The 22,403-nt window shown below is 56.1% G+C and overlaps 1 protein-coding gene across 8 annotated transcripts in view; it reads left to right on the top strand.

Moving 5' to 3' along the window:
* RGS3 (regulator of G protein signaling 3) overlaps positions 1–22,403 on the top strand; it is a 193,338-nt gene that overhangs the window by 55,961 nt on the left and 114,974 nt on the right. For 5 of the 8 annotated variants that reach the window (XM_067561509.1, XM_067561511.1, XM_067561510.1 and 2 more), the window contains 8 exons: positions 2,324–2,382; positions 3,172–3,266; positions 4,316–4,384; positions 6,524–6,584; positions 10,173–10,263; positions 13,045–13,112; positions 18,457–18,538; positions 22,116–22,221. In XM_067561509.1, coding sequence (XP_067417610.1) covers positions 2,324–2,382; positions 3,172–3,266; positions 4,316–4,384; positions 6,524–6,584; positions 10,173–10,263; positions 13,045–13,112; positions 18,457–18,538; positions 22,116–22,221 — 631 coding nt within the window. Of the gene's footprint in view, positions 1–2,323; positions 2,383–3,171; positions 3,267–3,457; positions 3,708–4,315; positions 4,385–6,523; positions 6,585–10,172; positions 10,264–13,044; positions 13,113–15,619; positions 15,736–18,456; positions 18,539–22,115; positions 22,222–22,403 lie in introns of those variants that run through there. The other 3 variants (XM_067561514.1, XM_067561516.1, XM_067561515.1) reach the window with 3 other exon arrangements.

The following is a 22,403-nucleotide window of genomic DNA, read 5'->3' as shown; positions in this document are numbered from 1 at the left end:
AGAGGCTTAGTCGGGGAGAGCACGGGCCAGCTAACAGCACACACTGACACCTGCCCCCGGATCTGAACACGTACATGCAAGGAGAGCAGATCCCGGGTCGGAGAGCCGGGGAGGCACACTGGAACGTGGAGAGCTCCTGACAGCAGACAGGAGGGTGGCTGGTCTAGCGGCAAAGGGGCTGGTTTGGGTCTCAGGGGAACGGGCTCGATTCTGTTCCTGCCATGGACTTGCTGAGTGCGCTTGGGGGAGCCTCAGATCCTCATCTGCAAAATAGGGGCAATGAATTCCTGGCTTTGTCTGCTTCAGCTGTCTAGCTTTGTGGGCAGGCGCTGTGTGCCTGTGCCGGGGGGCTGAGCTGCGCAGCAGTCTGCACGGTAACAAATGGAGCCAGGAAATCCCCCAGATATTCTGCAGAAGGTAACTGTGTGCCCCAGAACAGGACAGGCCAGGCCCTGGCCAAAGGAGAAGCTGCCCTCAACAGCAGGACAAACGGGGGAGCCGGGGAGCAGCGATTGGGAACGCCTGACCAGCCGTGGCTGATGGAGTCCCAGCACGCTGCAGCCCAGGGCCCTGGTGGGATGCTGTGGGGCGGGGGAGTCCCAGAGCCACAATGGGCAGGGCAGTTATGAGAGAGGAAGTGTAGGCTGGGTACCAGAAGAACTTCCTGCCAGTGCGTGTTGTATCTGAGCAGAACCGTCCCCCCACGGGGCCCATTGCTTACAGCTGGAGTGGACTTAGCAAAGGTGCTGCAGTACCCAGCTTGTGGGGTGGCTTAGGCTGGTGCTCCTCACCCTTTTCCAGGCTGTCATTCCCTGGCGCAGCGCAGCCCCTTCTCATCCAGCCAGAAGGAAAGGGGGGATGGTGGTGGGTGTGATGCCCTGCCCCCAGGGACTAGCGGATCCAGCTCTAACCCCGCCATTCTGTGCTCATCAGTGGGGCCTTCCGAGGGTGGAGTTACGGTTTACAGCAACAATGACTGGAGGAAAAGGGATTGCAGGGGCTTCTTCTGAACCTAAAAATGGCTGCAAGCGTCTGGCACAGACTTTAACACAGTGTTTTATTCCAATCCCCTTGGGGGTGGGACTGGTCCAGACTGAGCCTGTTAGTGGGAACGGGCTCCACACTTCAAGAAGGACGGTAACAAGTTGCAAACGGTTCTGAAAAGAGCAGCAAGAACGCTTTGAGGTCCGGAAACCTGCCTGACCGTGAGAGGCTGAAGCTGCTCAATCTGTTTAGTTAACCAAGAGGAGGCCAGCGTGTGATGTGACCCCCACCTATAAATCCTCACGATGGGGGGAGCTTTCTGAGCCTAGAGAGATCTTTAACCAGCAGACACGGGCAGAAGGAGACCCAGTGGCTGCGTAAATTCAGACTACAGGTAAGGGATGTGTTTTTAACAGAGCAAGTGATTAACCTTTGAAACAGCTCACTGCAGACATGGGTGACGTCTTTAAACCAAGTCGGGTGTCTCTTTTAAATCCATCTGCTCCAGCATACTCCGAAGTGATGCTGGAGTCCCCAGGTGAGATCTTCTGGTCTGTGCCATGCAGATCTGATGGCATGGTCAGAGTGGTCCCTTCTGGACTGACTGTGTGCAGAGGGTCTAACCGATAGCCCTTTGCTCCTGCGTGCTTGTTACAGCCTGATCCTGACCTAGAGGAACACACGTCTCCCCCTGGTAAACGCAAAGCTCCTGCGGGATGGCAGGCCGTCTTCGGGATGGCAGCTCCTGGCTCCGTTCAGCACTGACAGAGCATCATAGAGGGAACGGTCTAGTTACGATCCCTGTGTGCTGGGCCCAGATTCTGATTTTGCTCACCCGGCTGGAAGGAACGCTGCGTCGCTACAGCAGTCAGTGGGGGGAGGCTGGGTTTGCACGGGTGGAGCGGAGCTGCCGCTCTGGCCTTTGCTATTTAACTTGATGATACATTTGGCCCGGGGCCTGGCGCCAGTAGCCGCTGTGTTGTGTGAAGCCAGGCGAATGAAATGCAATTTGTCATCTGGATGCCGGGCTGCATCTGCCTAAAAGCTCCCACGCAGACGCACGCATTCATAGGACGGTTTTACTTCCAGATAAAACCATCGGCCATTTCTCTCTGCAATCCCCCACGAGCCTCAGTGGCAGAGAAGTGCATGTGCGAGGAGCCTGCCAGGTGTGGAGGCTGCCAGCCAGCGTCCTGTAAGCCAGGTCTGGGTTAATCCTGCCAGTCAGGACTGGCAAGGAGGAGCCCTGCTTTCGGTTCCCGGCCCTGGGGCACGGGCACAGCACTGCGGGAAGACGCCTTCCTTGTCTCTTTTCAACCACTTTTCATTTTCTTTCCAGTTATGGAAGCAAAAGGCCTGATGGGCAAAGAGTACCGGGCATGCGACTCCTATGTGAAGGTGGGTTCTCCTGCCGCCCCAGGGACTTTGGGTTCAGCTGGAGAGGAGGATGCGATCGTTCTGTACCCTTTCTGGTTTGGGGGTGAATTCCTCCAGGCATGCAACTGGGCTCCCATCCTCTCCCTGTCCTTCCTCTGGGGCCCCACAGAAATCGAGGCAGAGCCTTTGCATCGTGCCTACCCATTAGTCCTGAACTGCCCCCCCAGCCCTGCATTTACCGACTGCTGAGTAACTCTCCTGCCCCAGGGGAGTTAAGACAAGCAAGGTGCGGTGTGCATCGCTGTGCTAATTGCACCTGGTGGGCTGGGGCACCCTCTGCTGGTGAATTTATTGTCACAGAAGCATTACAGTGTGGTCCTGGTTAAATTGATGGCATCTTAGTAGGTCATTTCCATCTCTTTTTCCTCTGATTCTAACAGAAAATACAAAGTATTGTGTGTTGCAATGGACTGAGTGTGCTCCCGCCGTGTGACTCAGACCTCTTGGGGGGTTCTTTAAATGGCCAGAGACCGGTTAGGAATATTTGCGCAAATCAAACACTGGATCCTCTGAACTGCTAAGGAAGAATTTCTGCTTTTCACTTTGCCCGAAGGAGCTTTGTAATGTTGTGGCTAGACCTGGTCGATCAAAGAGATCTAAAAGCCTGGCTAGCATAGATCTGACCCGATCTTTGAGATTTAGCCGTCCATAAAGCTGACTGTGTGGGTCTCCTGATGATCACTAGACAATCGTGGTGAATTTGTGTTTGCTTAAAGATGGCTAATGCGCTGTTTGTTTCTCTACGTCAAGATGTCTGTAGTACCAGATGTTGATCGGAAATGCAGGCAAAAGACCAAGACTGTTCCAGACAGCAAAAATCCCATCTTCCACGAGCACTTTCTCTTGTGAGTATGACGGGTCAGATGCGGTACCATCCTGTCCCTCTATTGTGTTGTGTTCCAAACTGGGCATGTGTTCGGAATGGAGCTGGAAGAGAATTTGAACTGTAGCAAATGGTGCGTTAGCGTCTCCCGGCCAAGATCCCGTGTTTACTCTTACACGATTAGCTTTAATAAACATGCATCATGCATGACGAGGTTCTGTATCGAAATGAGGAGTGACAGACATTATTTTGCTGTTTCTTGTAGCTGAAATGCCTTGAACTTTTGAACAGAGCTTTGCTGAAGCTCACAAAGCTGTGAATACACAGCATGACAGCAATACTCCTGCCCATTTGGAGTTTCTTATTTGGTAGCTTCTATGCATCCATATGGAGTCGGGGAAAACATTCCATTTCCTAGACCCTGAGCCTGCCATGAGCTGGTGGATCGGGAAGAACAAGGAAGGTAAAAGGATTTCCCAAAGCTATAGCATGTCCTTGCATGGGAAAGGGTTGTCGGCTTGCAGCGTTTTGGCAGAGCTCATTATTTCTGGCCGATCTGCCTTTGTCAGATCTCTGCGTTCATGAAATATTTAGTCTGGCACGGCGTGATTATGTAGGAGCATGAATTATAGTGGTTTTGTGGTGTTCTTCCTTTGATGTTTAACATGTGTCTATCCTACGAGTCTTTCCCCTTAAACAACCTGACCTGTGTTTCAGCACCTGCCCCAGGACAGTTCACCTCCCCTTGCAACAGCTTGTCGATAACAAATGTCTCCTTCTTTAACCACGCAATAGCCCCTGCGGTCTTCACGATCAAATAAAAATGGACTGGAGCCTGCAGCCTCGTTAATTTTGTAAATTAGCGCCCAGTGGCTCATTGGAGACGCTTGCCATTTATGGCAATTGTTGCGAAGATCCACGTGGGAATCCGTGGGGCAGGGAGTGGGGGTAAAATACCTGAATCTGCTGAGGCACAGCTGGGTCATGGAAGGCACACTAGCCCCACCGATCAGTGCATGGTCCTGGTGTCGGTGGGTGCTCTCATCCTGGCCTCTCTGGCTTGTGTTACAGCCCAGTTCAAGAAGAAGATGAACAAAAACGCCTTCTGGTTACAGTCTGGAACCGAGAGAGAAATTCCAGGTAAAGCTCCTGCCGGGACAGGGCTGGGGCTGGGACGCTGCTGAACCGTCTCTTTAACAAATGCTTGGGAAGGCTGGAGAAGGGATAAAAAGGCTACTTCCACATGAGCTCCTTCAGAGCCCTTGGCCTCCTGGCCCAGCCTGACGTCAGGGGGTGTCAGGCGGGCAGCCCGAGGGCATGATGTGGCTGTTTGATCTGAGCAGCAGTGGCAGCAGAGCGAGCTCTGGGTGAGGGGTGGGTGCGTGTCTGCACACCCGGCCTCTGCTCCTCCCCAGAGGGCATGCACCTCTGCTCAGGGTGCTCTCTGTGGCGTGCTGTGCCGAGTGCTGCCGGGAAGCGGTGGATGCTGACTGCTCTCTGCACTCTGGCTGGGACCTCAGGCTGTGCCGCCCACCGGTGCTGGGGGGCTGTTGAAGCAAATTGCAGTTCCAGCAGCAGGCTCTGCTGGGACCAGGGAGCATTTTGCACAGGATTGTGGGTAGCGTTGCTGAGCGGTACCGTTAGCCTAGGGGACGCTTGCATGACATCGGCTCCGGCCAATGCCCGGGGTAGCCCAAGGCTGGCGCGCTGCCCACCCCGGATGCTGCGTGTAGGTTCTCATGCCCGGCACGGGGGCAGCCATGGGAACATCAAATGCAGCTATGCAGCTTGCTCCATTCAGCTCAGTGACCCTGAATGGCCCCACGCCTCCCCCCGGCGTCATGTGGGAGATGGGCACAGAGGGGCAGGGGCAGACATCAGACTGGAAGCAGCCGGCGCTGGAGACAGGCTGATTTAGGCGTGTGCACCTGCTGCCTGCGTGCAAACAAGGTGCAGCCCTCGAGGAGCCGAGACATTAAAGAAGGAAAAGCCCCGTTGGGTCACTTAAGCGCCATCCCCCCCGCACCCGCCACTGCAGCCCCTGCTGGCCCCTGAGCAGCCGTAGCCAATGGCAGCAGCCCCTCAGCTTCCCGCATGCTGTGATCTCGGTCTTCACCCGCCCCTCCCAGAGCAGGGCCTGGGGCAGGCCTGGCCCGGGGAGATGGCCCAGGGAACCCCCCTGCTGGCAGAGGTGAGCTGGGGGCAGGGAGATGGGGGTGGTTTAGAGAGAGCCTCAGAGGAATGGGTGTTGTAAAATAGTTTCCCTGCTTGGCTTGTACCTTAGAAAGTGAGGTCTGGTTCCCCTGGCTGTCCGTGGAAGGCTCTGGAGAGCTCGTGGGGTTCTGATGTCCCGAGCAGGGAGGAAGCGAAGCCGGGTTGATGGGGGGGGGGAAGAGATTTTTTTAAAGACTCGTCAGAACTCTTTGTTTTTCCTTTTCGGGGGGTGGGCCAAGTGCATTTTGACTCGGACTCCTGGCGCACGGCTGGCAGGGAAGCGCTCTGTTCAAGATGCAGCCCCGGTCAGCGCCTTCCTCAGTCCTGCACTCCTCCACGGAGCCGCCAGCACGAGCGGGACCACCCCTTGGGGTCTTAACACACACCCCAGCAAATGGCCTGGCCCCGTTCCACCAGCTTTGTTTCTCCTTTACCAACGGGGAGCGGGGCTGAGGTCTCAGGACCCTGCGTGGCAGCTGGCAGCGAATGCCGGTGTTGTAAAGGGCTAGGAGATCGAAGCTTCTGGGCAAATCTTAGCGCAAAGCCGGGCCAGGCAGGCGCTCCGGGGCCCTGCTGTACAGGGAGGGACGCCCGGGCATGCAGAGCTGCCCCTGGCTCCACAGCAAATGTCCAGCAGGCGTCAAGCAGCAGCCCTGCAGAGGCTCTTTGAGGATCGTTGGTGTTTTTTAACTAACTAAACTCCAAGCCGCTGATGCCTCGGTGCCCCTCCCATGGCAGAGACCCAGCTGTCTGGGGTGGACACCACAATCGGAGTGGAGCAAACGCAGTGACCTGGAGAGCTCAGCACAGTGGGGCGGGAGGCAGTGCAGGAGACCGGCTCCTGCTCTCTGCAAGAGAGGACAGAAAGCCCAGTGTGTGTGTGGGGCGGGGGAGGTGGGGGATGTGTCTCCTTGGCCCTGTGCTAATATCGCTCCTGTACAGAGCCAGGCCATCCTGGCAGATGGGCGGGGTGGGAGCCATGCTGGCAGGGCAGCTGCCCCTGGGTCTCTGTGGCAAGGAGGGTTTAAGGGGAGACACTAACCCCTCTCCCTGAATCCTCTCCAGACAGAGCCAGCTAATCGGCTGCATGAGCTTCGGTGTGAAGTCTCTCCTGGCCCCAGACAAGGTAAATCCCTGGTGGGTACGGGGCACACACGTGGTTCGGGCTCTTCCTTGGCGCCCGGTGGGAGGAAGCGATGTCCTTCCGCCCGAGGCCCAGGGTCTTTGCAGAGCCCGTGGGTGACGCCCTGCGGCGGGGAGTGAGGGCGCGAGGGCCCCTGCGGGAGGTGGCAGGAGAGCGGAGGGGAAGCAGCAGCTGGGGTTGTGTTGCCGAGGAAAGCAGGGCCGGCGGCGCGGCGAGCACGCACCCAGCTTCGCACACGGGCTGCGGGGACGGCAGGGCAGTGCTGACAGTGGCACCCCTGCCCGCAGGCCCCTGCTCGCCCTCTCGACAGCAGAGCACGGTGAGGCTGCTGGGGGCGGTGGAGGGAGGGACTCGGAACCTGTCGTGGGGCTTGGGGGGAGCCAGTGGCGCCTGCTGATGCTGGAGGCACAGGCCACTGGCCGACGGGCCCCTGTCTTCTGCTCGCTGTCACAGGCCAGGCAGCAGCCCAGGTTAAGGGTGCCTGAGGCTGCCCGGCCTTGCCTGTGTGAGCCCCGGCTGGGTGGCCCAGCTGTAGGCTGGCCTGTGGCAGGTGGATATGAGTGCCTCCCAGACAGGGGCCGTGTGCTGCTCCCAGGGAGAAGAGGTGCTCTGCTTTCCCTGCCGTGGCCAGCCTGGGGCGCCCTGCTTCCTGGGGGAGGAATTTCCCATTTGATCTGCAGCCCAGCAACTGGGGTCCCCCCAGCAGGGGCTGCCCAGCGGTGATGGTGGTGGTATGGAGAGCAATGTCCTGTCCTTCCACCTCCCGGAGGCACTGGGAACGCTGTGACCTGCCACGTGGAGTTGGGCCTTTCCCTCTCCCAGCTGGTGAAAGCCAGGAACGTCTCCCCTGGGACCGGCCCCTTCCAGCCCTTCGGTGAGGCTGCCGCCCTGGCAGGGAGACACACGGGAAGGGCCAGCAGCTCTCACCTTACCTGGGGTCCCCCGACCCTCCCACCCACATCCAAGTACGGCCCAGCCCAGAGTGCAGCCCTGAGATGCTGCTGGGCTTGGTGGCCGCCCACCTTTCCCGGGCAGCGGACACAGCTCAGTGGTCGGTGCTGGTCGCTCTCCGTGTGTGGAGATCATGGGTAGTTGGGGAGCGAGCGGAGGAGCTGAATGTCAGCGGCTTGGTGCCACCAAGGAATTGTTCAGCGGCTCTCCCAGGCGGGGCCCAGCGGGCGCTCTCCTGCTGCCCTCCGGCGGCTGTGCCGTCAGCCTGCGGCGAACGCTCCAGGCAGGCTGCGGCAATGCCGGGACGCCGCAGCTCGTGCAGACAGCGGCAGGCAGTTTGCGCAGAGGCGCGCGCTGTGACGGAGCACGTCGCCCCGGCTCTGTAGCTCTGTCCACGGCCAGGCGCACGGTCGAGGCATTGGTACAGCCTCTGAAGCCCGGCGCAGTAGCACCTTGGGGTGCTTTCCAGCCACGGGTCTCCAAGTGCTCTGCAGAAGCTGGGCATTGCACTCCCCACCCTGCGGAGCCCATTTGACAGGTGAGGAAAGTGAGGGGCAGAGAGGGTGAGAATCCTATTTCCAGGAGTGGCCAGCTGTGGGGAGCAGCAAGGGCGGGGGGCATGTGGGCAGAGTGAACGAGGAACCCTGGCTAGTCAGAGGGGGGCAGGAGGGCATCAGATGTACCCAAGGGGGATAAAACCTCCCGCTTCCCTGCTACTGCGGGACAGGCCACTGGGCTAGTAGACAGGCCTCGGCTCTGATCCAGTCTGGCAATTCCAGAACCCGAGACCCCGCCTTGTCCCCTCTGGCTCCCCATCCCTGGCTCTCCTCGCTCTTAGCTGCTCCTTCGCCTCGGGCTGACCTGTACCTGCACCTCAGGGCCTGGTACCCAAGGGCACCGCAGCGTTGCCATGGCACCAACCCACGCGTCCGGCTCTGGCTCTGGCCGCTGCTGGCGGGAATCCTGCTCCCAGCGGGGGTGGGAGGGACCGGCTGCCCCTCTCGCAGCGGCTGGGCTTTGTCGCTCGGCGTGTTGGAGAAATGCAGGAATGGCTGGACCCGGGCCGGCCTTGCCCATCATTGCCCCCCTGGGGTGCAGGGGGTCCTGTCAAGCCAGTGCTGCCACCTGTTGGCACTTTGTGACAATGCAGCTTTCAAATCTGCTGGTTCTTCTTCAGGTGCCTGCTCACGTCTATTCCGTGGTAGGTGTGTGCACGCCCCGTGCACGGTTACCGGCACGTCTTTCCCCTCAGCAGTGCCCGGCGTAGGGCCGGCTCCGGTGCCCCCTGGAGCCCCGCGCACATGCCGCGGTACATGAGGTGCTGCCGGCCCTACGCCCCCTCAGTCCCTTCTTTCTGCCTGTGACGGTCCTGGAACTGCCTTTACTTGCATCGCAAGTGCTCAGTCCCTTTTGTTCTCCTTAATCGTTTGTTGTTTGTCTTAGGTAGGTAGATTAGACGCTAAGTGTTGTTAATAGTGGGAGTGAGTCGCTTAGGATAGTCCCGGCTGGGACTTTGCTGGGAGCAGGGCATGCCCCGTGTGACCCCGTCTGTGCCTAGGGCAGCCACCTGAAAATGCCAAGGTCAGGGCAGGCTGTAAAAGGAGAGCAGATTCTCCCAACACTGGCGGGTGACACTGAAGTCAGACTTCCCAACCAGGCACAAACAGTGCTTCTGATTCCCTTCACTGGTTATCAAGAAGTCAAAATACAATTACACACAGCCCCCTTTACTGCATTTCAGTCTCTGGCTCCCAATCGGCCACTAGGTCCAATAACGAGACCAGTTATTTAAACTCTATACTCTTTTCTAAAAAAGTTTCTCCTGACCTCAAAGGGTCAGCCACTGCACCAGATCAATATGAGTTTGGTTCTTACCCAAAATACCACGCTGCCAGCCAATCCTTTAGTAACTAAAACTAAAGGTTTATTATAAAAAGAAAGAAACAAACAATAAGAGAAATGTTAAAGGATTAGAGCAATCAGATACATACAAATGATTTGAAAGTCCATATACATCAGGTTTCTAGTAGAATTGTGGAGTCTGCAGGCTTGTATAGTCCCTCTGCGGGAATAACCCCAGGGAGGTGAGGAGTCTTTGAGCAAGGGACATGGGGCTCTGTCACCCCCGCCTCAGCGGCCCCCAGTGCCCTCAGCTCCCAGTGTCTTGTCCTGTCCTGCTCTGCATCTGCCTGCATCCTTGGTCCCCCTTCCCACACTCTCCTCCCAGCTTGCCTGCGCTAGTGAGCCAGGCAGGCGCCTGCTATCTGCTGCGGTGCCCGGCTCGCACATCACCCCCTGAGCTCAGCCGGTGCAGACACAGTGCGCTGGGCCCTGGCTGCCCCAGGGCATGCCCCTGTGTTCATGCTGGCTCCAACCCACTGGCAGCACTGAGGAGTCTGACCCCGCAGGGCCCCAAGACCACCAGCTCTGAGCTGAGCTGCTCTGGGAAGCGCCCGGGTGTAGATGGCGCCTTTCGTGCCCGCTCTGTGCTCTCCTGGGGCTCAGCCAGCCCTGCACTGATGGCTTTGCTCCGGCGGCGCTCTCCCACGGGGCTCAGGGTGCAGCTACCCTGCTGAGCCTTGAGCCCTGCGGCTTTCACCCTCCCTCTCTGCCCCCCAGGAAGTCAGCGGCTGGTATTATCTCCTCGGCGAGGACCTGGGCAGGACCAAGCACCTGAAGGTGGCCACGCGGCGTCTGAAGCAGAGCAGAGGTGGGTCGCCCTCAGCGGCATGCTCTGGGGAGCAGCACATCCCAAGAGGTAGCAGAGCATGGAAAGGGGCATGGATTCCCCTCGGCACTGGGTGGAGACCAGGTTAGCAGAGGCCCCCTCCTGGAGCTGGCCTCCAGGTATCCTATGCGGGCCTTTGGGGAGGCTCAGACTGGAGCCCTGTGGCCCCACAGAGCGTCCCGGCCTGCGCTGCGTGGAGCTGTCCTGGCTGGCGGCCCCCGTTTGCCGCCCTCCAGGTGACTCTGGACATCAGCACTCGGGACACCTCGTCGGGGTGCAGGGTGCTCCACGGCGCACTGGGCTCCTCCTGCCAGCCTCAGCCACAGCCGCAGCTGGGCGTATCACGCGGCAGGGCCTTCTCTGGAGCTGGAGGAGGTTCCCCCAAAGCCTGAACACGTGCTGCTGGCGTGCGCTGTGGGAGCGTCTGCGCTCTCTCTGCCGCTCAGCTGCCACCGTCACCCTGCGGGGCCCTCTGCTCCTGGCAGGCAGCGTGGCACGGCAGGACGTTGGCGCTGAGACTTGGGTGGAGGAAATGAAACCCCGGGGCAGTTCAGGTGCTCGGAAAGTGCCCTAGGGTGTTACGGCATCACGTGAGAAACTGGGACTGTGCCAGTAAGACAGGCTGGAGGGACACCGCAGCGCCCCACAGCCCATCCTGCAGGGCTTCGTGCAGCTCCGGCACCCAGTCCCTGGTCGATGCCATATTCCTGGGTGTTAGGGAACTGAGGGCTAGGACCCCAAACTGCCTTGGAGCCATCCCCGTGTGTGAACTCTGCTAGTCCTGGACAGGCCTCTGCAAAATCCAGCCTTGGCCTCTTCCAGGGAAGGTAAAAGGGGAAGATCTGCCCTCCGAAGGCCATGTGGGCACGTCTGCACTGTGAGCTGGGGCCGGGATGCCCAGCTAGAGGAGATATCCTCATGGCAGCTCTCACTGAGCTGGTGTGCTGAAATGAGAGGGTAGCCGCGGTGGGGCGAGAAGTGACGGGTTCGCTGCCCTGAGTGTGTGCCTAGCATGTCAGACGGGGACATCCTCAGAGCAGCCCAGGCTCTCCTCAATGAGCAGTAACTTGCACCCCCAGGGCTGCACTGGGGTGCCAGCCCCGGCGCTGAGCTCAGCTCGTGAGCTGCCCCTAGGCTGCCTGCGGTGACGCAAGAATGTGAGCACCAACTTCAGGCAGACTGGCAGGAACTGGGCCACAAAGCCCACGTGGGCTGTGATCCAGGCTTAGATTTCACCAACCAGTGTAAACTCCTCAGGCACCTAAATCTGGGGTCACAGACTGTCTCTGGGTGCTCTGATCTGCCCTGCCAGCCAGGTGAGCCTGCCTTTGTGACAGATGATCCCTTGCACTGCGAATAGTCAGGTTACTCACAGTCCCAAAGGACCAGTTGCTTCCCCAGGTCAGTTGCACCTTTGATCTTACACCAAAGATGCTAGTAGCCAATCTGCTAATAAACCGTTTAAAGATGTATTAATGGGAAAAGGAAACCGGAGCATTCTTTACAGGGGGAAAGCAGGTAAATAGACACGGACAAATGAGTTACAATCTTAACTTGCAAAAGGTAACAGAAGTTTCTATAATGAACAAGCGCTCTGTGTCCTTTAGGACTAACCCTGGCTAGGCAGATGGGGATCTCTTATTCCTAGAAAACCTTGCCCTCCGGAGTCCAAGCAGCATAGAGATAATCAGTCCCTTCTGTTTATCCCCCTCCTCCCATGCGCTCTGAGCTGCACTCGGCTGATGGGAGGAGCTCATCTTCGAGGGTGGGAGGCAGAGCAGGACAACTGAGTCTTTTGTCCTCTTTACTGTCCTACAATAGCCTGTCTGGTGTTGATGGGCCTTTCCCGTCGGGCAGGACGTAGCCCCTTCGGTTGGCAGTCGGCCCTTCGCGTAGTTAATGTCTCTCTGCTGTCTGGTGATTACACAGCCACAGAGGCTCACAATGCAGCCGCTCAGATAGGCCCTTACAGCATGGGATGCAGATGTGAGAAATGAGATTAGTGCCCCAACAGCTCCCAAGGATTCCATGGAGTCTAAATCTGAAACGCTGTCCTAGACCCCTAGTCTCTGTTTAACAGCCCTACCGCAGGCGAGCCAGGCTGATCCCAGCGAGCCGGGGTCTGTCGGGGTTCAGCTGCGGCAGGGGGATCATGGCACACGTGGCACCGGGTCTGCCAGCGTCACACGCCTGAGCCATCCCTGAGCTCCGCCGGCTGCCTGGCTCCGTAGCGATGCCAGGCTAATGCAGAGGCAGAACAGCACTGTGGGGCCGAGGGAGGCAGTGCATGGCTTTCTGTAGCTAAGGACGGCACTAAGGTTCGTGGTCGCAGCAGGGATTAGACCCATAGGTAGGTGTGACAGACAGCATCTCTCCGCACTGGCAGATTGGGATAGTCTGGAAAGTCCTGGGTAAATCTGAGGCTGCACCCTGTGGAGCCCTGGAGACGCGGAGGGCCAGGTTCGGTGAGCAGCAAGCCTGCAGGAGCACTGCGCAGTCTGAGGCGTAGGCTGAGGCGAGCAGGGGTCCATTTACAAATAACCATGCTGTTGGGCATGGCTCCTCCGAGCTGCATCCCTTTCTCCCCAGGGCGGCCGGTGCCCGGTGCACGTCCCTGAACATCAGGCATGGCGTTCCACACTAGGTGCTGGGGGGTTCAGCAGGACCTGGGGAGCATTGTCTGCTCGGCTGGGCCCAGGGTGCTGAGTGTCTGCATGGGGCCTGGCGCAGCCTGTGTGACGTCCTCTTTTTCTTGCCTTCTAGAGCCGCCGCTGGCCAGTCAGGGGGCTGCACAGGCAAACTGGGACGCTGAGAACATGGAGCAGCTCAAGGTAGGTGTGACAGGCTCACGAGGGCCAGCCCTGCCCCAACGAGCGGAGCCCAATGGGCGCAGCACAGCACCAGTGACACCGGAAGCAGGGCAGGAGTGCCGAGGCGGGAGAAGCGCCAGAGGGAGGCTGTTCTTGGGGCAGGAACTGCAGAGAAGAAGGCTCTCATCTCCACCCTAGCGGGACTGCGTGAAAGGACAGAGAGGGGCTGCCCGTGCTAGACTAGCAGGGGGAGAGGAAAGTCGGGGGGGGGGGGTCCTGGAGCAAGGCGGGGGACCTGAAATGAGCAGCCCTGTGATGGTTTTCTCACCCGCAGTGACGAGCCAGAGTGTTTGAATTATACATCCAAGCGCGACAGTCAAGTCTGCATGAGAGAGAGCGCAGTGTGTGCGGCTCCTCTGTGGCAGGCTGTCCGAACACCACGTGGGGGCTTCCTTTGCAATCGGGAAGGGGCTCCCCTCTCTGTTCAGGCCTTGTCCCCATTCCAGCTTATGACCCGGATTTGTAACCAGGGAGTGACTCCAAACACCACTGGTGTCTTCACGCAGCACAGCCAGGAGCCAGGACCCCTGGTAGCCACAGGCCTAGGCTGCCCCATGGCTCGTCTCTTGCCTCTGGGTCAGCGCTTTGTTTTGTTGCTGTGTGAACTGGACCCCTGACCATGCCACCAGGCTGCCTCCCAGCTCTCTGCCCTGCCCCACATGCTGTTACTGCTGCTCTATGTACATGTCTCCTGGGAACTTTGCCCCTGCTGGGTCCTTATGAGAGAGGTGCCCACATGTCCCAGAATGCACTGGCACGTACCTGGTTAGGTGGCGTGGCAGGTGTAGGCCTGCGAGGCCCAAAGACAGCAGCGTGGACTCGGTGCCTCGCACCAGGTCAGCCGAGAGAGTTGCAGGCTGGTTATTAACCGGGGAGTGGCTGTAGCTGCCGCGTAGCTTGGGCCACAGAGGTGAGGTACGTGTGGGAAACAGGCCACGAGCTACTGACAGCACACGGGGCCGCCTGCCAATGTGAGGGACGTGGCTGTGCACATGTGTGGGGCTGGAGAGCAAGGGGCATTGCTTGAGTTCAGGGAGAGGAGTTGGAGTTACAGGAATGATTTGTTTCCAAAGTCTGGAAAAGCAGCCTCAGCTGTCTGACTAGAAGGCACTGTGCTGGGCCGGGATGGATGTCCCGTGACACCTGCTGAGTTGTCTGAACGTGCTGCATTTTCTCCCTCTGTCTTTTCAGTGGAGGTTAAATTAAACCCTTTGCCGTGAGAATGGGGCGCCTGAGACGAGTCCTCTGTGATTTATAGGAGAGGCAAGGATGGGAAACAGCAGCATGAATGCAAGACTAGCGTCGGAAACTGGGCCCAAAAGCCCCTATGATTTATCTGTGCCAAATTCCACTTCGCTGCGTCCCTCCGCTGTAGTCTCAGTTATTTCTTTTAAACCGTAGCATTGAGCAAGAGAGACCAACCCAGAGCCCCCTCAGCCCTGCCTTCCTCTCTCACAGTCACCACTGAGCTGAAAGATGACAAATGGGGCAGGCAGAACGTCAGCCGTTCAGCTTAGCACGGCACCAGACTGGCAGGGCAAGACACTGCAGGGCCAGTTTGGTTAGCTACTTCAAACTGAGCTGCGCTGTCCTCTGCTCCCAGGGAGTACAGGGTGCTAGTTAAAATCCCTCTCATCCACCTGTGCCTGGGTTTCTGTAGCAGCCACTAGACTAGACCATGCCACAGTGAACGTGACTGCTGGGACTTGGCTTAGTTGGGGTTTTTAAGCCTTTCCTCATTCGTGTCCTGTGGAGAAGTCTGGAAGGGCCTTTTTTCCTTGCTTTGTTTAGCTGCATTGTAAATGGGTTCCCTTCTGACTCCGGCATTCTTGGGAGCTGCGGCTGCAGCGTGAAAAGAGGCCATGTCACGGAATCCACTCTGCACTGTGCGTCTGGCTTGATTAAGAGTTTTGCTGTGTCTTTAATTCTGGCATTAAACCGTGGGTGTCAATTAAACTGACCTCCAAGCTTTTGGTCGTACTTCCCCCCCACCCTCTGTAAACACAAAGCAGCATTGTGCATGTGTGTGCTGCGAAAACAAATTCTTCCTTGGTTTCCTAAAGCAAAATCACTTTACCGCCTGTATCTTTAAACGGGCGCAAGAGGTCCTTTTAATGAAGTGAAGCTTGTGCTTACACATCCTCAAAGTGTTTTTGAGAACGCTGCAATAACAAAGCGCTCTGTGCCTCTGAAGAATGCAACAGGAACAAAAGCCACATCAACAGAGAAGGGACTAGGGAATACTGAATAGTTGACAGGAATTTTAATATAAAACTCTCTCTCTTCCTTGTCACTTGGAGTTTTCAGGAAGCCCTCTGGCTTATCGTAAAGCGGCATACAGCACAGACAGGGGCTTGGGAGGTGAAAGGTGGCTTCCTGCCATTCTTCTCTAGAGCCGGGTTCCCATGGGCGGTCATGCCAGTTTCACTGTGGCTTGTTCCATGCGGTTGTGATACAAGGAGACCAGGATTCCTGCTCCGTGGAGGGAGTTAATTTCCATGGGCTAGCAGCGAGTTTAGAGTTGGTAATCATGAATCGCTTCAATGGACTCTGCAAGGTGTGCTCGGAGCGGAGATACAGACAGGTCTGTGGAACCCAACCCTAATCCGAATGCGAAGTGAATCCGGCTGGGGTGTGTCTGTGCATGTCTATGGCAGAGTCCGAGTTCAGTGTATGCGCCTGTCTGTGTTCTCCCCCGGCTGTTCTGGGTGTGTGTGTGTGTCGCGTTATTTCCAGGGTGCTGCTTTATCAGGATGGTTTTGCAAATGCCATTATAGCAAAGATCATGAAAATGCTAAGCAAGTCGGTGTCTGTGTATAAATGGTCTGTGACTGCTTACGGGCAGATCGGTCCAGCGGTGGACGGCCCCGTGGTGGGACCCAGCATTCAGCTTGCCCTAATGGCCAGAGTGTTAGTGCTGTAATGACTCGGTGTGTCCCAGGGAAGTGCTAAGCTGAGAGGAAGTACCCCAGTTTACCATTCGTTAGTGGGAAGGGTGGCACTGCAGACTGGCAAGCGGATCCTTTGTTGTGGGTATCAGAGATACATGAGGCAGACGAGCCGTGCTGGACGCGAGCGTGGGACAGTGACTTGGCTGTTGCTGAGCCTTGCAAAGGGAAGTTCCAAGTTCTGTGTGACTGGGTTTGTCTGTGGTTCTGTCTGTCGCGGTGTCTCTCCACGCCTGTGTTTTTACTGCGGCCCGTGAAGGTGAAGCTGCCTTGGCGTTTCTGATCCCGCTTCCCCAATGGCCTGCAGTGGGGATGCTGCTCGCCCCCAGGCAGACGGAGGGATCGCCCCAGCCCCCTGGCTGAGTTCTCCTGTTTGACTTAGGGTGACCTTTAGTTCTGAGGCTCCGCTGGAATTGTAGGCGCGTGAATACGTGGCCCTGCACGCTCTTTAGGGCAGTGAGTTCGCTTCACAGTCCAAACGGGAAGAAGACAGAGCGGGAGTCTCCTTGTTAAACGTCCCCCAGCCAGTCTCTGGGCTGGATAAAAGGTGTCACCCAGGAACTCCACTGCACTTGGCATGTGGGGATGGTGTAATGTGACTCACAGAATCACAGAAGATAGGGCTGGACGGGACTTCAGGAAGTCATCTAGTCCCACCCCCTGCTCAAAGCAGGGCCAACCCCACCTAAGTCTTGGGCCAGGTTAGTTCTTAGCCTCCCAAAACCATTGAAATAACGCCCCTTCCCCCCACCGCTCCCCTACCCTGGTGTAGTTTTGATAACTCCTTGCCCTCCAGGCTCCTGGAATCACATGCCATCTCTGCACCCAGCATCCCGGCCCAGCGCTGGCAGCTGCAGCACAGACAGAGCCCAAGTCTTTTGATCACCGTGTCGCGAAGAGCAGAACTAGGCTCCTTTCTCGGTAATGAATCATCTGTGGCTAGCTGCTGGGTCTCTTGAGGCTACATGGGCGGAATAGACTCTCCTGTCGCTGGGCCAGCTGGAGAAACAGCGTCTCTGTGCCAGGGAAAGCTCCAGCTGTGACTTACAGACCCACAGGGGGGTGTAAGCCGGTGCTGTTTTCACCCTGTCCCTTTATGTCGCCACCAGCACGTTTGAACGGGCTAGGGGGTCACTGCCGAGTGACATGAACCCCCCTTCTCCCCTCAGGGCTAAGAGCCTCATCTCTGTCCGGGATCAAGGCACAGAGCTGGGGACAGGTTCTGCAGAGCGGGGCTGAGCGCTGCTGCAGGGGGTGTGGGGCTGGTCCCACGGAGCTGCTGGCAGAGCTCTTGTCAGAACTCTCTGGCCCAGACACCCCTCTCCCCGCCTGCCCTGTGGTCAAGCCAAGCACGGAGAAGATGCAAAGCTGCAGAGCCACCGCCAGCATTTTGGCCTGTTTGTGGTCACCAAAGCTCAAAAGGAGAGGGACTTCGGCTTGCCCTTGATGATGCTAATGGAAGGGAGTTTGTCTTCCGAAGCCCACTGCCATGCTGGGCAAACACTGGGAGACACGGTGTGTAGCTCCGGAAACCGAATGTTGTTATGGTTACATCTTCCCTTTATTAGAGCAAAAACATAAAGAAGCTTGGACTAAATTCTCCTTAGACAGGATCTGTGGCTGCTTATACTGGGTCCCTCAATGGGATCCGTCCTCCTGGCTGTTTATTTCCAGAAATCATCTGGGTCAGTTGGTTTCCCCCGCCCCCATCCTCTTCAGTAAATCAGGAAACACGACAAACGTCTCTGGAATAACATTTACAGGAGCTGTGACTCTGAGCTCCCGCTGGACGCTGAACTTCACTCTAGTAATGAGAACTCACAGCTTCCGGATCAGCATGGCCAGGGGAGCCTTTTGCTTGTTCCCTGAATGTGATGGAAAAATCCCATTAACACTCCATCCCTGCCCGGCAGAACTCATTTAAGCCATCTCCTAGTTAATGAAAATATATTAGCACAAAATTTTAACCCATCCTTCATCCCACCTCTAGAAGACTCCCTCGGTTATCAAGAGAAATTCATGGGAGGGGAATTGTGTCATCTGCCGTAGCACAGTATGTGCAGCTCACTTGCTCACAGACTGCAATGCCAAATTTTGTGTGATTTGTAAATGGCCTTTTAAATGGCCTTGGCTGCAGTCCAGCATCAGATACGTTAGCTGAGTCCTGGCTGTCTGCAGTGTGAGGACTTTTATACTGACAGTAGTTTGTTGTCTCCGGACAGTTCATCCATCCCTCTCCAGTTGGCCGTACAGACTCTGTTTTTATGCAGGCATAAAAGTCCTGGGGCTGGTTCTTACTGGTCGCACACAGTAGCTGCCTTCCCGTTTAACAGGATGACTCCGATGTCTGTTTTCAGATCACAATTCCCCGAGGAAGGGATGGGTTTGGCTTCACAATCTGCTGTGATTCTCCGGTCCGCGTGCAGGCTGTAGACTCTGGTAAGAGAACAAACCGGTTTTATGCATCTTTTATTGTTGGACTGACCTGAAAGGGACTCCACCGCCCCTTTGCTTCCCTGGTTTTGATCCTGTTTTAGGAGCCTTTCAAACCTCGCAGAATTTTCCTTTTCTGTTGAACAATTTCTTTTAAAGCCCCCCTTTTTGCTTCTAATGAGGCCAGAGGCCAGTGTGGCTGTCATGTTTACTGCACTGCCTGTGCATCAATGCTGGAAGAAGGTATTTCTGTGTGACTGCTGGGCACAGGGCAGCGGTGGGGACTCCTGTGCCATTTTTTGGCATTTGACACAAAAATGGGGACAACTAGTTTTTTCCTAATTGTTCACTGAGTGAGTAAAATTTGATTATGTAATGAGCACTCCACACAGCCAATTACGGTAAGAGATCATTAATGGCCTGGTCCCAAGCCCACGCAATCAGTAGGTGTCTTTCTATTGACCTCCATTGGCTTTGTATCAGTCCCTAAATTTCCACAGCAAAAGTCAGGAAATGCAAAAGTTAAGGTTGAAAAACCACCTTAACTCTGCCCCTTGTGCTTATGCCTCACAAGACAGTGTTCAACATACAGTTTCTCAGATAGTATGACATACTACCTGTGCTAAACCTTACATTCACGGGTATGTACGAGTGGCGTTCTGCAGTGGTTTTGGTGTCAGTCTAATATACTTACTAGTGGTGGCTGGGAAATGTTTTTCCCCCCACAAAACATTGAGACAAAAACTATTTTTTATGTTTTCGTTGATATATTTTGATGTTTTTCATTTTTTTGCCAGAAGAAAATCCTCCAACAAAACCCTGAAAACTGAAAATTGTTTGGTTTTCAACAACCAAAAAATATCAATGGGTCAGGCAAAATGGTTTGCTTTTACCAAAAACGTTTGCCAAACAGGCCAAAACATTTCAGGTTTCACTTTTCCAAACCTGACAACATTTCACAGACTGCAGGATTTTAAAAATGGATGCATTTTGCGTTCTTTTATTTGCATTCTTCTTGTTGAGCATTTATGGGGCACGTTTCCAAGCTTTTCCCCAAAATCATAAAGGTGAGAAACGTACTTGTATCCCCCACAAAACTGCTCTAGAAATCATAGAATCATAGAGGATTAGGACTGGACGGGACCTCAGGAGGTTTCTAGTCCAACCCCCTGCTTAAAGCTGGACGGGACCTCAGGAGGTTTCTAGTCCAACCCCCTGCTTAAAGCAGGACCAACCCCAACTAAACCATCCCAGCCAAGGCTTTGTTTGCTATCCTGTAACTGCCTACCGAGGTGATGGAGAAACCCAAATATCATCTCCTTGTCCCGCATGGGAGTAACTGGGTCCTGGGTGGCTCTGAGGAGGTGAAAGCATATCGCTGCTCCAATCGGGCCAGGGCAGAAAGGAGCGGCACAGCCTCCTGCAGCAGGGGTGCAGCTTGGTTCTCCTCTATGACCTGACTCGGCATGAGGGCTGCAGGAGTTGTATGAATACAGATCCAGAGGTGCGCTCCCTCCTGCATGCTGGGCCGGTGTGGAGAGTCCTTCTCTGGAGCACAGGGAGCTCAGAGCCACCCCACAAGTGCTCTGCCTGTGGCCCCTGCCCCAGTGCAGGTCTGAGATGGTGCCAAGGGGTGCTGCTGGCCCTCCTAGTCACAGGGAGAAGAGTCAGGCCTGTCCCAGCGGGTGAAAGCTAACAAAAACGATGACTGCTTCTGATGGAACTAATCGACATCTCCTTGGGAGACACTCGCCTGCCAACAGCCCCGCGCAAAGCCATAGGCTGCAAACGGTCAGGAAGCCAACGCTTGACGCAGGACAGTTCTCCTGCTACCGCCCCACCTGTAACCTCCTGTTGCTCGGCAAAGTAACTGAGAAGCCAGCAGCAGCCAAGCGTCAACAGCATGTGGCCTCTGCAGCATCCTGAACGCTTTGTGTTTGAGCCTCAGAACAGGGACAGCCCCACTGGCACTGAAAGATGCTCTTCTCCTGGCCACATCTCATGCTTCCATGTCTTGACTTCCCTGCAGCTTGCAAACCAGCTTACCACAAGGGGCTGTGTCATGGTTCGGTCGGCACGGGTGCAAATCCAGTGAGCGGTTGTGTTACCCCCTGCCCTGTAACCCTGGGTGCCTTGCTGCTGGAGCTGTCAACCTGGGCCTGGACCTAGGGCTGGGGTTCCTATGGGTAGGGGTTTTGGAGTTAGGGTCAGGGTTCCTTTGGGTAGGGGATTTAGAGCTAGAGTGTCCGTGGGCTAGACAGCCCTGGTCCAGCAGCTTTGACCTGCAGCCTGTCTGCAGCCCCACAGCTGCTTCCACCAGTCATGGTTACTACTTGCAAGGGGACTCCAACCCATTCCCAGCCCCAGATTTTCCCCAACCATGTGCTCTGTAAAGTCCAACCGTCTCCTGAACAAGTCAGAGAAATAATATGGTTTGTTTGTTCCTCTAAAGAGACAAAAACACATCACAGCTTATTAACCTAGCTGGGGTAAACACAACCTTCCCTGCAAACACAGTGCTGAATTAGTTTCTAGTAAAATAAAATAAAAAAAAAAGAACAATTGGACATCATTTAAGTACTGCTGAGTAAAGCTTAGAAAGGGTGACAAGCAAGTCAAAGTGAAAACACGTATCTGACAGTCTAATCCTTAATCTAGCAAGAAACAGGCATTGTTCAAGATGGTTTTTCTCACCAGTCATTCTTCTTCCCCGCTGTGGTTAACTTTCTTTCAGGCAGGATCTTACCCAAAAGCACATAGAGCTGGTTTCCCTTGTTTGCTTAGTTGAAAGATCTTTATCTGAGCAGGTTTATAACCTTGATTCAGCTCTAGAGACATCAGCCCTCTCCTCTTGGTGGAAAGACCTGTCCTTCTCAGCCTGCACAGGCTCTAGCCTCTTGTCTCTGTCTAGTGATGGATGCCAGAGATGGCATCTGTCATTGGTAACTATGTTGGTAAATATGATGTGTTGAACTAGTGTGTATTCGCCTCCGTGGCTGGAACTGTAGTGAGACTGCGGCATGTGCATTGTACAGGGACGGAGCGTTTGCTTTAAACAGACATCCATAAATAACCCTAAACTCCTGGTACGCTTCACCCCAGTTTGTCTGTTGCACACACATCTCAGGTCAGTGATGGCCATCAGTTATTACAGTCTGATGCCTTGGTGCTGGCTCCTGTGTGTGTGAGATTGACGGGCTCAGAAAAGTCCCTAGTGGACACATGTTTATATCACATCAACAAACATAACCATTGGCATAATTAGCCCTCTCACTGGCAGTAGGAGGGAGAAGATCCAGTAGGTAAGACAGAGAGCGCCCTGGGACAGTACGGGATCCGGGCAGTGGGGGGGAAGGGACGGGGTCAGTACGGGATCCGGGCGGTGTGGGGGGGGGAAGGACGGAGTCAGTACGGGATCAGGGTGGTGGGGGGAAGGGACGGGGTCAGTACGGGATCTGGGCGGTGTGGGGGAGATCTGGGGCAAAGGAGCGAATGCCCTTGTTCCCGTGTCCATCCCCTCCGGCCCCTGGCCCTAGCTCGGCTCGCGGCTCGCAGATTGCTGGCACGTTCCTGTCTCCGTCAGGTGGCCCAGCGGAGAAGGCCGGCCTGCAGCAGCTGGACACTGTGCTGCAGCTGAACGAGCAGCCCGTGGAGCACTGGAAATGCGTGCAGCTGGCCCACGAGATCCGGTGACTGTTCACACTCCAGTAGCCGGCGCTTAGGCTGAGCTGGCCGTGGGGCAGATACAGAGAAAGGGGAGCCAGGAGGGGTCCTGAACCCAGACACCTGGCCAGCAACCGTGTGCGCTGAGCCGCCTCGGCTGGGTGACCCGGGGAAAGGGGCAGAGGGGGAGCCCTAGACTGGGAGCAGG

This window comes from Emydura macquarii, unplaced genomic scaffold (assembly GCF_026122565.2).
Source record: "Emydura macquarii macquarii isolate MOO-44397 ecotype Brisbane River unplaced genomic scaffold, CSIRO-AGI_Emac_v2 contig_2417, whole genome shotgun sequence".
Classification (NCBI taxonomy): domain Eukaryota; kingdom Metazoa; phylum Chordata; order Testudines; family Chelidae; genus Emydura; species Emydura macquarii.
The sequence above is the reverse complement of the archived record's forward strand: the minus strand, read 5'-3'. Positions and strand labels throughout refer to the sequence as shown.